This window comes from Jaculus jaculus, chromosome 9 (genome assembly GCF_020740685.1).
Source record: "Jaculus jaculus isolate mJacJac1 chromosome 9, mJacJac1.mat.Y.cur, whole genome shotgun sequence".
NCBI lineage: Eukaryota > Metazoa > Chordata > Mammalia > Rodentia > Dipodidae > Jaculus > Jaculus jaculus.
Window position 1 is genome coordinate 113498192 of NC_059110.1, and position 13496 is coordinate 113511687.

The 13496-nt window shown below is 47.0% G+C and overlaps 1 protein-coding gene across 1 annotated transcript; it reads right to left on the reverse strand.

Moving 5' to 3' along the window:
• Window positions 1-1105: 1105 nt before the first annotated feature.
• Window positions 1106-7788, reverse strand: LOC123453221 (keratin, type I cuticular Ha3-II-like). Its single transcript, XM_045158653.1, has 7 exons — window positions 7438-7788; window positions 5394-5476; window positions 3738-3894; window positions 2535-2696; window positions 2317-2442; window positions 1937-2157; window positions 1106-1223 (listed from the first exon to the last, which is right to left on the reverse strand). Exons 1-7 carry the CDS (start codon window positions 7783-7785, stop codon window positions 1106-1108), a joined length of 1215 nt encoding a protein of 404 aa, XP_045014588.1. The 5' UTR covers window positions 7786-7788.
• Window positions 7789-13496: the final 5708 nt, after the last annotated feature.

Below are 13496 nucleotides of genomic sequence, written 5' to 3' on the forward strand. Positions count from 1 at the left end.
TACTTACATGTAAGTGACATACCATACGGGTTCTGGGTTCCATCTCAGCCGAGCTCCTTCCTCACCATGAGTGGTGACTGAAATGTAAAATGTCCACATGGCCTCATGTGTTTGTGTTTAAGCCTCTTACTTGATCTCCAGCTGGTGGAGCTTTTGAGAGGTGGAGCCTTGCTGAGGGAGGTGTATCACTGGAGGGGCTATGGAAGCCTCGGGATATTACCATGCAGCCCAGCTTGCCAGTGCTAGCCAGCTCTCCCTCTCCTTCCTGCCGGCTGACACGAAGGTGTGACACCCAGCTAACTGCTCCTGCCATGCTTTCTCCACCGTGATGAGCCTTCCCTTGAAACTGTAAGCCAGAAATAAGGCCTCTCCTTTCATGTGCTGCTTCTGATCAGGTGCTTTGTCCCAGTGACAGGAAGGTCACTCTAACACCATGTAGGTAAAAGAAATAAAGAAGTGGCACATAGGAGTTCAGCTAATATTAGCTCCTGTCCTCCTCTCACAGAGCCTGGGGAAACACGGAAATTGGTGGCAGTATTAACTCATCATGCATGAGATCATCATATTCAGATACGACCTCTTGCCTTCCTGTTCCTGCCAGTTTGATGAAACCCCTGTGGATGCTTGGCACTCACTGTGCTTCATGAATGTCAACCACGCCCAAGACCTTTTAGGACAGAACTAAACCATCAAGTCTCCTTCTCCTTCCAAGTGGCTTTATAAGAAGCTCGCGGAGAGCTCACACTTTGTAAAAGACGGATACAAAAGAAAAAAAAAATTTGTTTGTTTGCAAGAGGAAAATTTATTAGGAAGTTTGGGGAACTGCAAGAAAGGGTAGGAGAGGCAGAGAGGACCATTAAACACCTAGTATGGCCCCTTCCCAGCTCAAATCTGCAGGCCATCAGAACAGGTGGATGGAGAGCGGTCCTGGATGAAGAGGTTCTGATGGTCTTGGGGTCAGAGCCAGACCACAGCACTGGACATTTGTGCTCCTTCCAGGCTATTTTGAATTCATGGTGGTGCTGGATGTGGAATCAGAGTGGATGAACCAGTCCAACGATGGCCCTTCTGTCTTCATGCAATCCTCCTGCTGGCCCTGGGGTCCTTAGCACCCAAAGGTGTTGCAGGGTCCACATCGGGAGCGTGTAATGCAGGGATTGGTGACACAGGGTCCAATAGGCTTGTCACAGGCATTGGTGGTGGCGCAGGGGTTGCAGGGCAGCCTGGGACACGGGAGCATTAGATGGTCAACATAAGAAAGGGAACATTTTTAAAGGGAGGGGGCTTAAGGGAACAAGCAGAGCTCACTCCCTAAGGTCTTACGGAGCCAGGCCTTATTTAGATCACATCTACAAAGCTCAGTGACCGTGGCAGAAGAGAATGAGGCAGGTGAAACCTCAGCTTTCACTCTATAGCCCTGGAGACACAGGAAAGTCACTTCGAGCCTCTAAGTGTCAGCCTCCCACTTACAAAACAGGACTGGAAGTATCTACCACATAGATGTAGAATGGCATAAAAGGAAAAAGCTGAATCTATAAATACGTTGTGTCAGTGTCCAAGTGGTATGGTCTACTTATCATTGAGTGATCTGGGCTAGATGCTCCTCTGGGCAATAGGGCTGTGTCATGAGTCCCACTACCTGCTTCAGATGATTCTAACAAGGATCAATTGGAAACGGGCCTGAAAGTTTAGGTAATTCTTAGAGATTTTTGTTCTCCTTTCATGTGACAAGCCATCAGTAGCCAAACACATCACCAGTAGGGAAAACAGCCACATGGTGACTATCTTTTGAGACAAGAAATTTCATTGCTGGCAGCAAACAGCCTAGGCTAATCTCTGGAGATGCTTTGGTATCTCAACCTCATCTGCAAAGTCCCTGTTTTATTCTTTACCAGAATTATGCAAGTGCCTCACAGGGAAACTACTGGGAACTCACTTGCAGTCCTCGCTCTCCAGCAGACCCCTGTACGTGTTGATCTCACACTCCAGCCGGGCCCGCACGTCCAGCAGCACCTGGTACTCCTGGTTCTGCCGCTCCAGGTCAGCCCGGATCTCCGAGAGCTGGGACTCCACGTTGGTGATCAGGCACTGCACCTGGGACAGCTGGGAGCTGTAGCGGGCCTCGCTCTCTGTCAGCGTGTTTTCCAGAGAGTTCCTCTGTGGTGGGGAGCACAAGGGAGGTCAGGGGGCGGCTCCTTCAGGGGTCCCCCATGGGCTTCCAAAGAAATCACAAGCTTCAAGAGATGAGTGGGGCACCCCACTGATGCAGCCTCCCTGACTGCACCCTGGCCAGCCGCGGGTCTGGACACTACACACCAGGTTGTGCTGGGCCTGCAGCTCGATCTCCAGGGCGTTGACCGTGCGTCTCAGCTCGATGATCTCCGCCTGGTAGTTCTGCAGCTGCTCGGAGCTGGACACCACCTGCTTGTTGAGCTCCTCGGTCTGCAACAGCCGAGGGGAGGAGACAGGGTCAGACCCGGCACTAGAGCCTTGGGGGGCTCCGTTCCTGAGCGGCCACACGCTTCGGTACCCACCTGCGTGGTGAACCATTCCTCCACCTCCCGGCGGTTGGTGTCCACCAGGGCCTCGTACTGACACCTGGTCTCGTTCAGCACCCGGTTCAGGTCCACGGTGGGAGCGGCGTCCACCTCCACGTTGAGGCGGTCTCCCAGCTGGCAGCGCAGGGTGTTGACTTCCTGGTGGATGAAGGAGAAAGGGTGAACCGAAGAACCAAGGAAACTTTCCTACTGTAAGGAAGACATTCACATGGGGTGAACTTTTAAAAGCAAAAAGGATGAATGCTGAACCCTTTCTCTTCAATCATAAGAAGATTCTTGGTTAAGTCCCATGCCTTGGGACTCTAGGATTCTATCATTTCCTTCTGATTTTTCCTTTCTCAGTGAGAAACCCGTAATGACAATTAATTGCTACTTAAATATAAAGAAACCCAGTTAAATGTTGTCCATTCATTTCATGTCTCCAGCCTTCATATATTGTGAGAGTTAGTGTGCTCCTCAAGAAAACATCTGACGTTAAAGACATGCGGCTGATTTCCTAGTGTCTCATCTAATACTGCACTCAGCCGCTGCTTAAGTTTCTTCTTTGCTGCCATTTTTCTCAGCCATATCTCCACCCATCTATCCATCCTCTTAGCCAGCTCAGAGTCTAGCTGTTTTACGGAGTATAAAACCATCCCCATGGGGTTGGAGAGATGGCTTAGCAGTTAGGGCTTTTGCCTGCAAAGTCTAAGGACCCAGGTTCGATTCCCTAGCACCCACATAAGCCAGATGCACAAGGTAGCACATGTGTCTGGTGTTTGTTTGCAGTGGCTAGAGGCCCTGGTGCACCCATTCTCTCTCTCTCTCCCTCTCTCATAAATAAATAAAACTAAACAGTAAACAAACAAAAACAGTCGTTCCTCTTCTAGTCATTCTCATTGATCCAATGCCTTTTCAGAAGATGACAGAACTTATTGAACGGTAGAAAGTATTTTAAAGACCTTTGTGTGAGCTTTTGACAACACATACATGTGGCCCCACACAGAAACGGATCGGCTGACCACATTCCTTCATACAAAAGAGGTCAATGTGCTCCTTGTCCCCCAACAGTCTTCAAAGTATGTTCTAAGCAACCAGCAAAACCCGACGCATTAGCAGAGCATAACAAGGCCGACGATGCCCTGCTCAAGAGTCACGGGGTACTCCGTGTGGTGGTGGTGGTGGTTGGTGCTTTCTCACCTGTTCATGATTCTGCTTGAGACACAGCAGCTCCTCCTTCAGGGACTCCACCTGCGCCTCCAGGTCAGACTTGCACAGCGTCAGCTCGTCCAGGATCCTGCGCAGGCCGTTGATGTCGGCCTCCACCAGCTGCCGCAGGGACAGCTCTGTCTGATACCTTCACACGCAGTCAGAAGTGAAAGGATATCATTGAAGGGGACTGCTTCCTGAGCTTTCTTTGTATAACATAGTCAAATTCATCATATTTTAAGACTTCATTTTTTAGCTATCTAAAAGAAAACATCACTTATGCTAAGGAGACCTATTTCTTCCCCAGGCCCAAAGAGAAGGTTTTGTATGTATTTTCACTTATTATGAGCCACATTTGTTCTAAGAATCCCATTTACAAGTCGCTGTCAATGAAGCCTGGCACTTTTGCCCTCTTTAGTTGCTACACTTAATAACTCTGCCGTAGCTTGTCTGTCGTCTATTCCATTTCTCTGGGATGAGCCAAATTAGAGATCACATAGAGCCAGCCTTGCCATTAAATTGCTAAAGGTAGGTTTCTTAGTCTCCCTGAGCCTCATTTGTAAAATCTAAAGACAAAATTCATGCTTCATGGAGCTGTCCTAAAGATTTTTAAAAAAATGATGCATACGTAATCATATTGTAAACTATAGAGTTCCACAAAATGCAAAAGATTATTATTGCAACAGTCAAACCTAAACATACTGATGCTTTGGAAGAAATGGTTCTATCCCTGTTTTTATGATGTAATAGCTTCTTAGGGATGGACTCATAGTGACTAGCTTATGTTGTGGCACCAGTGTGAAATTCACTTTTGAACACGGTCTATGTGTTGAATTCAAAAAGAGAAATAATGAGTTGTTTCTCAGACTCCTACAAGCTAAACTTCAAACATCACCGTTCAGCCCTCGCTGAAGAGACCTTGACTCGATCACAAGGCCTAAATCCTCCCAGTGCCCTGTAGAAGCGTCTTCAGGCACAGCCCCGGGGCAGGTCACTGCTTTGCAGTTCAACATGTTACCAGGCTGTCCCAGTCTCTAGAAACGTCTCATTTGGGGCTAAGGAGATGGTTCAGTGATGATGTGTGCTGTCTGGACAAGCATGTGGGCCTGAGGGGGCCCTGAAACCATCCAAGTTTAGATTTCAACTTAACTAGCTGAACATGATGACCCATGTGTGAAGCCCCAGTGAGGAGCAGACCCCAGGGAACCCCCAAGCTCCCGTGTCAGGAAGAGACTCTGGCTCACGTAAGAATGAGCGGAAAAACAATGGAGTGGGTGAACCCAGCACCCTGCTGCAGCCACTGCAGGCAAGTGTGCCCTCCTGTAGGTGAGTGTGAGGTGCCACTAGAGCACACACACACAGACCACAATACACACATACACACCACCTTATTTGCACACAAACAAAACATATAACTGGCCAGGCATGATGGTGCACGCCTCTAATCCCAGCATTTGGGAGGCAGAGGTAGGAGGATCGCCAAGAGTTCAAGGCCACCCTGAGACTACATAGTGAATTCCATCCAGGTCAGCCTGGACTAGAGTGAGACCCTACCTTGAAAAACTGTGTGTGTGTGTGTGTGTGTGTGTGTGTGTGTGTGTGTGTGTGTGTGTGTGTTTTATAAACTAAAACAAGATGATGTCTTACTTGGTCCTGAAGTCGTCAGCAGCCAGCTTGGCATTGTCAATCTGCACCACCAGCCTGGCGTTCTCAGACTTGCTGCACAGAATCTGTGGAGAGAATTGTGGCCTGGGTTACACTCGTTCAGCGCCAGCTTTTCCCAGTCGCTTTTGTTCATTCAGATGTTCATTTCGGGGATATAGGCAAGGTATAGTCAGAGAACTGTCATTTGAAAACCAGAACCAGAACCACTGAGGTGAAATGCTCCCTTCATCATGAAAGCTACTCTTCTCCACTTGTTTCTCATCCCATCGGAACTGAGTTTGCCGAGGAACCAAGCCTTGACTAGGGGACCCACCATCCCAGTTTGCGTTGGATGCAGGAGGTTCCTGGGATGCCGAAGCCAGACAAGCCCAAAGACAAGTGAGGAACCCCCTCGTGCCACTTCATGCCAGCGGACTTCTCTCCCCTCTTCCCTCACTGTGAACTTGACCAAGAGGTGCATGAGGTGTCTTCCTCCACGTGGAACGCCCTTGGGTGCCCTCAGCCACCTAGAAGGTCACCTCGTATAGCTCCCATCCCCTTCCCCAGACCCTCCAGGGTGCCACTTCCTCTACGCTTTGCCCTACTCTGGAAGCACTTCTTATGACCATTGCTGGGCTCGTTCTCCTCACATCTTTCTGTCCTATTAGACTGTGAGCTCCGGAGGGAAAAAGGTTATCTTACTCAACACTCTACCCCCCGCCCCGGCACTGCACCTGACACGCACCAACTTTCTAGCATTTTCTTCTCAAGAATTATAGACAAGTAGACAAACAATTCCCTTCGAGAACCAAGGGCTTGTGTAATCTGGGTATAAACTCCTGCTCAACTGGGGAGACTCAAAGCTCATCAAAGTACGGAAGCACCTGTTGAGTGCTCGGCACTACATGGGACATCTGTATCACCTCCTACTGTTGAGTGCTCAGCGCTACATGGGACATCTCTATCACCTCCTACTGTTGAGTGCTCAGCGCTACATATGGGACATCTCTATCAACTCCTACAAGGCGCAGAGAACGTCACAAAAGAGGGGGTGGAAAGAATGTAAGAACCAGAGTGCTTTGGAACTCTGCCTTCCAGACACAAGGTGGCCAGTGCTTCATGACCTCACAGAGGCTGCACAGGACCTGCACAGCATCGGGCCCAGCAACATTTAGACATGAATGATGAAGAGGAACAAAACTAAAAGATACAAAATAAAAGAGAGAACTAGTTTGAAAAAGAAGGGGTTCAGTGGAAGGGGGGTGGGAGACAGGGTACAAGGTAGTGGCTAGTCAATCGTGATCCAAATATGTACGTGTATGAAAATTGTCAGTTAAGATTTTAAAACACCTCTTCATCTTTCAAATTTCACTCAGATGCTAGCTTTTCTGAGGATCATCCCAAGTTCCATCTTTATGGGGACTCTACTTATGCCCACCTGCTTCTATGGTCCTGTATTGTCACTTGTGCACATGTCTGCTCTGGTGGGTGGCATATGCACATTAGTGAGGCTCGCGGACACTATGGCTCTCTTTGCTTACCAAAGTTGTCTTCTGCTACGCTTATTTTAATTTTTCATTAGTTACTCACACAGTGTATACAGTCATGTTGGTTCCATCATTAGCCTCCTCCCTGTCCTCCCCAGTCATTCTAATTTTAAATGCTATAACTATTTAAAGATCCACCCAGGAAATGTTTAGCCAAAAGTGGACAATATTTTTAAATGCTATTACTCTCTGAAAACAAGAGTAAGACATTATAATAGACCTGACAATGAGCTGTTCTGGTTTTAAGTAGAAAAAAGCATAGTAAAATAGCTATGACTAATTTGGCGTTAATACCTTATCATAACCCTAGTATGTATCCTGCCTTCCTGGTCACTTGAAAACAGATTTTCAAAGGCTACTTGATGTCCTACCTAAAATAACAAATTCAGTGGCTTTGACAGTCTCAACGTTAACTGTACACAGCCATAGATCAATTCAAAATTCTATAGCTTCAGTTTGGATAAATCATTACACTGGTACAGAGATGCCCACTCCCTCACCTTCTGCTGGAGCTCCTCGATGGTCCGGAAGTAGGACTGGTAGGCAGGGCACACCAAGGGCTCCTGCTGCTGGTTCCTCTCCTGGATGCGCTGCTCCAGCTCGGCGTTCTCCCTCTCCAGCTGCCGGACCTTCTCCAGGTAGCTGGCCAGGCGGTCGTTCAGGACCTGCATGGTCTCCTTCTCGCTGCCGTTGAAGGAGCCCTCACAGAACCAGTTGCAGTTGCCCACGTTGGCGGGGATGTTGCAGGCCCCGGGCAGGGTGCAGCCGTGGCAGCTGGGGGGCACGCAGGGCCGGGAGGAGCAGCTGGTGCGGCAGCTCATGGCGGGCAGGCAGCAGTTGTAGGGCATGGTGCTGGAGGGATCAGAGCCGTGCAAGTCAGCTTCAGAACCTGATTCCTCGTGTCTGGTGTAAACCCTGGTCCTCTCCAAGGCTTTATATTCTGCCAGCAGTGGGTGTGGTGACCACAATGAGCATTGCCCCCTTTTGCCCTCATTACCAGTTTTTCCATCTGTTATTTAGCCACCTCACATGAGTCCTTTAGCTCATAAAATGTTTGACTTTGGCTTCCTGCAAGGTCAGGACTCCTCACCTCCCATGCTGGTTAGTTCAGTAGAAGCTTCATGGTTTGCCTTCAAAGTAACCAACTTTGCCAACAACAGCACTTATTTCATTGGGCATTTAGTTATAGTGACAGCTAAACCCTATGTCCCAGAGTCGAGGGGACTTCTGGTCTCTAAAAAGGAGGAAAAATATATTCCTTATTCAGCTTATGTACAGTGAGAACCCCTTGGGGAAAACCTCATTCAAGGACCCCTCTAGAAACCAGACACCTTAGTAGAGAATCCTAGAGTCTAAAGTCAGAATGAAACAAGGCAACCCGGCTCAACGGCTCCTTGCTATTCCATCCAGTCACATGGAGACAGCTCTGTCCTCTTCCTGCAGAGCCACAGGAAACTTCCAGCCTCCACCTCTGCTATCCAGTCCTCACAAGCACCTGAAGAACGCTAACATATTGGGTGCACCTGCCATGTATAAGCTACTGTACTATTTGCCTGCCCACGGTGTGGACCTAACTGGTAATGGCCCATGCTTGCAGAGCGCTCACTTTGCATCAGGCACTGTGCTCGGCACCTCACCGGCTTTCTCTCTATTTCAGAACTCACAAAACCCTATAAGAGTTTGCAGTGTGGCCTCTGAGAGGTTTCCTAAAGCCCCAGAACCCCTACATGGTGGAACAGAGATCAAGTGCAGATTTCTATCATTTCAATGACCATGTCTCTCTATCACATGGCACTCTCTCTCCCTTCCAGCTTTTTCTCTGTAAAATGCAATACTGAGGAAATGAACTGAGTTCAATGGAATTCAATCATGACTAGATAATAACATTTCCGCCAAGATCAGAATGAGCCAAGAAACAGACCTGGTCTTCTCTATCAAAGAACCAAATCAATAAATATGGTTTAGAAAGTGGGTGGGGATGGAGACATGGCACAGCAGTTAAAGCACTTGCCTGCAAAGCCAAACAACCCAGGTTCAATTCCCCAGTAGCCAAGTAAAGCCAGATGTACAAAGTGGAACATACGTCTGCAGTTTGAAGTGGCTAGAGACCCTAGTGTACCCATTCTCTCTCTCTCTCTCTCTGTCTCTCTCTGTCTCTGTCTCTCTCTCTCTCTCTCTCTCTCTCTCTTTCTCCTTGCAATAAAATAAATAAATAAAATATTTTTTAGGGCTGGACAGATAGCTTAGCACTTAAGGCATTTGCCTGCAAAGCCAAAGGATCCCAGTTTGATTCTACAGGACTCACATGAGCCAGATGCACTAGGGGCGCATGCTCCTGGAGTTCATTTACAGCGGCTAGATGCCGTGGCACACCCATTCTCTCCCTCCCTCCCTCTCTCTCTTTCTCTCTCACCTCCTTTCTCTCTCTTAGATAAATGAATAAATAATTCTATTCTATTCTATTCTATTCTGTTCTAATGGAAGTCTGCTAAGTCCGAATGTGTTGTTCCCAATAGAAGTTGAAATGAAGGAAATCCTACTTAGTCTGACATAGAAATAACTAATTCTACGTGGCATCTCATGGCCATCAGCACATTTTGGCTAATGGATCTTCTGCCCCCATACTATCCCATGGGGAGCCTTGAGACATAAGGAGCTTATGGTTAATCACTCAATATTCCGAATGCAAAAGATATTTCTTAAAGTTGTTCATTTTGGAGTCTATATCCTAATTCCTACCACACAATTACCACCTGGATCATCTTTTCTTCAAATGTATCCCTGCAACCTGAGCAAATCTGCATATTTTAAGGCTGTGTTTATTTTTAGAACCCCCGCACATCATGTGGGGTTCTACTGCATAAGGTAAACAATGGAGTGAGCGACTTCTTTAATGGGTCAGAAATGAGTGGCAACTATAAAATAATTGTGTGCATTTGGGGGTGTGGCGTGATTCTGAAGGTCATTTCCAAGAAGCCTCCAAGGATGCTTACAGATCCAACAGAACCTTCCGAACAAACGTGTGGGCTTTCCAGAGCTGCTCCACTGCCATTTGTGACACCCCTTCCCATGTGCACAGCACACAGCTCTCTGCCCTCTGTGTGACTCTCTGCTTTGAGAATATGATCCCGCCATCTGTGAGACGTGGAAGGGGGGTGTTCACTTCAAATCAGCTCCAAACTGATCAAAGCCCTATTGAATAAGATCAAATAATTCAATAAAAACTGAATTCATTCATTTTCCTTAATTACTTCTCCTCCCCTTTTTCTATGTCCCAAACTTCAAAAGAGAAAAACACAGACAATGACACTTTTGGGTCTTGCTCTAGCCCAGGCTGACCTGGAATTCACTACATACTCCAAGGGTGGCCTCAAAGTCACAGCAATCCTCCTACCTCTGCCTCCCAAGTGCTGGGATTAAAGGCGTGTGCACCACCATGCCCGGCTGACAATGACACATTTTAAAGAATAATTTTAAAAAAGAATAGTGTGTCATAAACTGGAGAATATGTCTGTGAAGATTTGTATGCCCATTGCTATATAGTTTCCACCTTAATCAGAGTGAAATCACCCAGGGGGATGTACCCCGGACCTTCAAACATGTACATTAGAGTTATAAAATAACTTCTATTCCTACATCTTGCATAGGAATAACTGCTGCATATTAGTGGATGGTTGAGGGGACTTGGGGGTGGTAAGGAAAGAGAGACATTTCAGTGTGATTCCTAGGAAATCTTGGAGGCCATTGCTTTTTATGAGTTCCATCTTTGTGGATTCTTACCTTTCCATAAATGATGACATTGTCTCTGGAAGGATGGCCTTTTAATAAACATGATGACCAAATGAAATCCTAACAACCAGAAAGGTTTTATAGCTACCTGTGTAATTGTGCCAGACGCCAGTAGTTGAGGCTTCTGGTCTCAAGATGTGAGCAAACTGCATTTGAGGTTTAAGGATACTGTTTATGACAGAAGCCAAGGCCGTTTCCATGTAAGAGATCACACCCAGACTCAACAGTAGTACTTAACCATGGAGTGAAGTCAGGATCTTTTGCTGGGGATACCCTCCCTGTGACAAGACTTGAAAGTCATAAGGAAGCCACATTCCTCCTTCCTAAAGCCATCTATCTCCATGATGTCTAGGGCCAGTGCTTAAAATTTTCATCATCTTTCTTGGGAAAGAAAGGCAATAGATTGGGCTACTCACAGACTTATAATATGTTAATAAATACAAATGGCAAGGAGAGGTCAAGAATGGCATTACTGGGATCCACACAAAGCTAGAAGATTGTCTCACGCCAAAAAACAAAACCAAAAGAAAAAAAAGGTCCTTAGAGGGCAATTAGAACAGCACAAACTTCCAGGTATGAAGAAGTACACCTTTAATTCCAGCACTCAGGAGGAAGAGGCAGGAGGATCACTGTGAGTTCAAGGTCAGCCTGAGATTACATAGTGAATTCCAGGATAGCTTGGGCTAGAGTGAGACTCTACCTCAGAAAAAAAAAAAAAAAAAAAAGTACAAACTACATGCAGCCATACTAGCCAGAATGTGTTCAGTCTTGTCTGATCTTGGAAGCTAAGCAGAGTTGGGCCTGGTGAGTACTTGGATGGGAGAAAAGCACCAACAGTCCCTATCGCTAACCCCAGCCCCCCCCCCCTTGTATAACAGTTGCAGTTGTAGTTACCCACAAGAGCAGGATATAGGACCATTTTGGCCTTTTTTACAAAGATGATGATGATATTATCACCCCCCAGCCGCACTAGCTGAGGGAAGAAACTGTGGAGGTTACTCTGGAAAACGAGAGTGGCAAGATGCTGTGTTGCTCAGCTTTCCACTACTGTAACAAAACATCTGAGATAGTCAACTTATGAAAAGGACAGGTTCATTTGGGCTCTTCATTTTGGGGGTACCAGTCTAGGAGACCCTGTTGCTTTGGACCTGTGTTAAGGCCAAACACCATGGCAGGGCCACATGGCAGAACAAAACCTCTCACCTCATGGCCAAGAAGTAAAAGAGAGAACAAGAGAGATGTAAGGTTCCTGCCACCCCCCTTCAGTGAATGATTCCGTATGATCCCAAATCTTCCCATTAGACCCTTACTTCTTAAAGCCTCCATCACCTTCCCTGGGTACCAAGACCTAAACACCTGGACTTTGGGGGGACACCTAAGATCCAAACTATAGCTGATGGCCTGATCAAAGAAAGACAGGGATACCTGAAAGGGGAACTCAAGAACAAGAGCCACAAACCCTCGCCAGCCCTGTGACTGTTTCCCTTACATTCAGTCCTGAACTTCCAGTGGGAACAGGGCCAAGTCAACCATGCTGCTTTTTACTCTACTATCTGTAAGAGAATAGGAAGCAATCCAAGATGATGGAACTTAATGGTTTTAGTCATCTTGGGATATCTGGATTCAGGGACCACTCAGAGGAGGAATTAAGAAAGACATGACTATGTAGACTTGCTTTGTTGATCAAGGGAAAGAACAGATGCAAAAAGTCATTTTTAGAAGTACAGAAGAGGGCTGGAGAGATGGCTTAGCAGTTAAGAGCTTGCCTGTGAAGCCTAGGACCCCAGTTCAAGGCTCGATTCCCCAGGACCCACATTAGCCAGATGCACAAGGGGATGCACATGTCTGCAGTTCGTTTGCAATGGCTGGAAGCCCTGGTGCACCCATTCTCTCCCTCTCTCTCTTTCTCTCTCTCTCTCCCCCTCTTTCTCTCTCTGTCTGTCGCTCTCAAATAAATAAATAAACAAAAATAAAAGAAGTACAGAAGATCGTGGTCTGGGGTGGGGGTGGATCAATCAATAAAGTGTTTGCTGCACACACATGGCGACCTGAGTTCAGATCTGCCGTATCAACATCGACGCCGGGTGGGTGTGGAGGCTCACCTGTGCAATCTCAGTGCTCAGGAGGCACAGGTTCCTGGAGCAAGCTGACTAGATATCGAGACTAGCCGAATCAGTGAGCCCTGGGTTCAAACAAGAGACCCTGTCTCAAAAAACAAAGTGGAGAGTGATTGAAGAAGATGCCATCTTCAACCTCTGGCTGCCACAAGCATGTGCACATACATGTTTGCCCACATACATGCGAACCACACACATCTATACATGCAGAAACAATAAATGAGTATAAGGATAGAGTAAGCTTCATGTTTTATACAGGTGTGGTTTTTTTTAAACATTTTTTACTTTTTTTCATTTCTTTGTTTATTTTTATTTACTTATTTGAGAGCAACAGACAGAGAGAGAAAGAAGTAGAGAGAGAGAGAGAGAGAGAGAGAGGGAGAGAATGGGCGCGCCTGGGCTTCCAACCACTGCTAACGAACTCCAGATGCGTGCGCCCCCTTGTGCATCTGGCTAACGTGGGTCCTGGAGAATTGAGCCTCAAACCGGGGTCCTTAGGCTTCACAGGCAAGCACTTAACCACTAAGCCATCTCTCCAGCCCCAAGTGTGTTTTAAACATTGGTGTTGGGTCTACTGAGTTGGCCGTTTAAGATACACATGAAGAAGCTACTAGAATCTGACTTCATCCCGTAGCATGCCACAGATCGTCTCA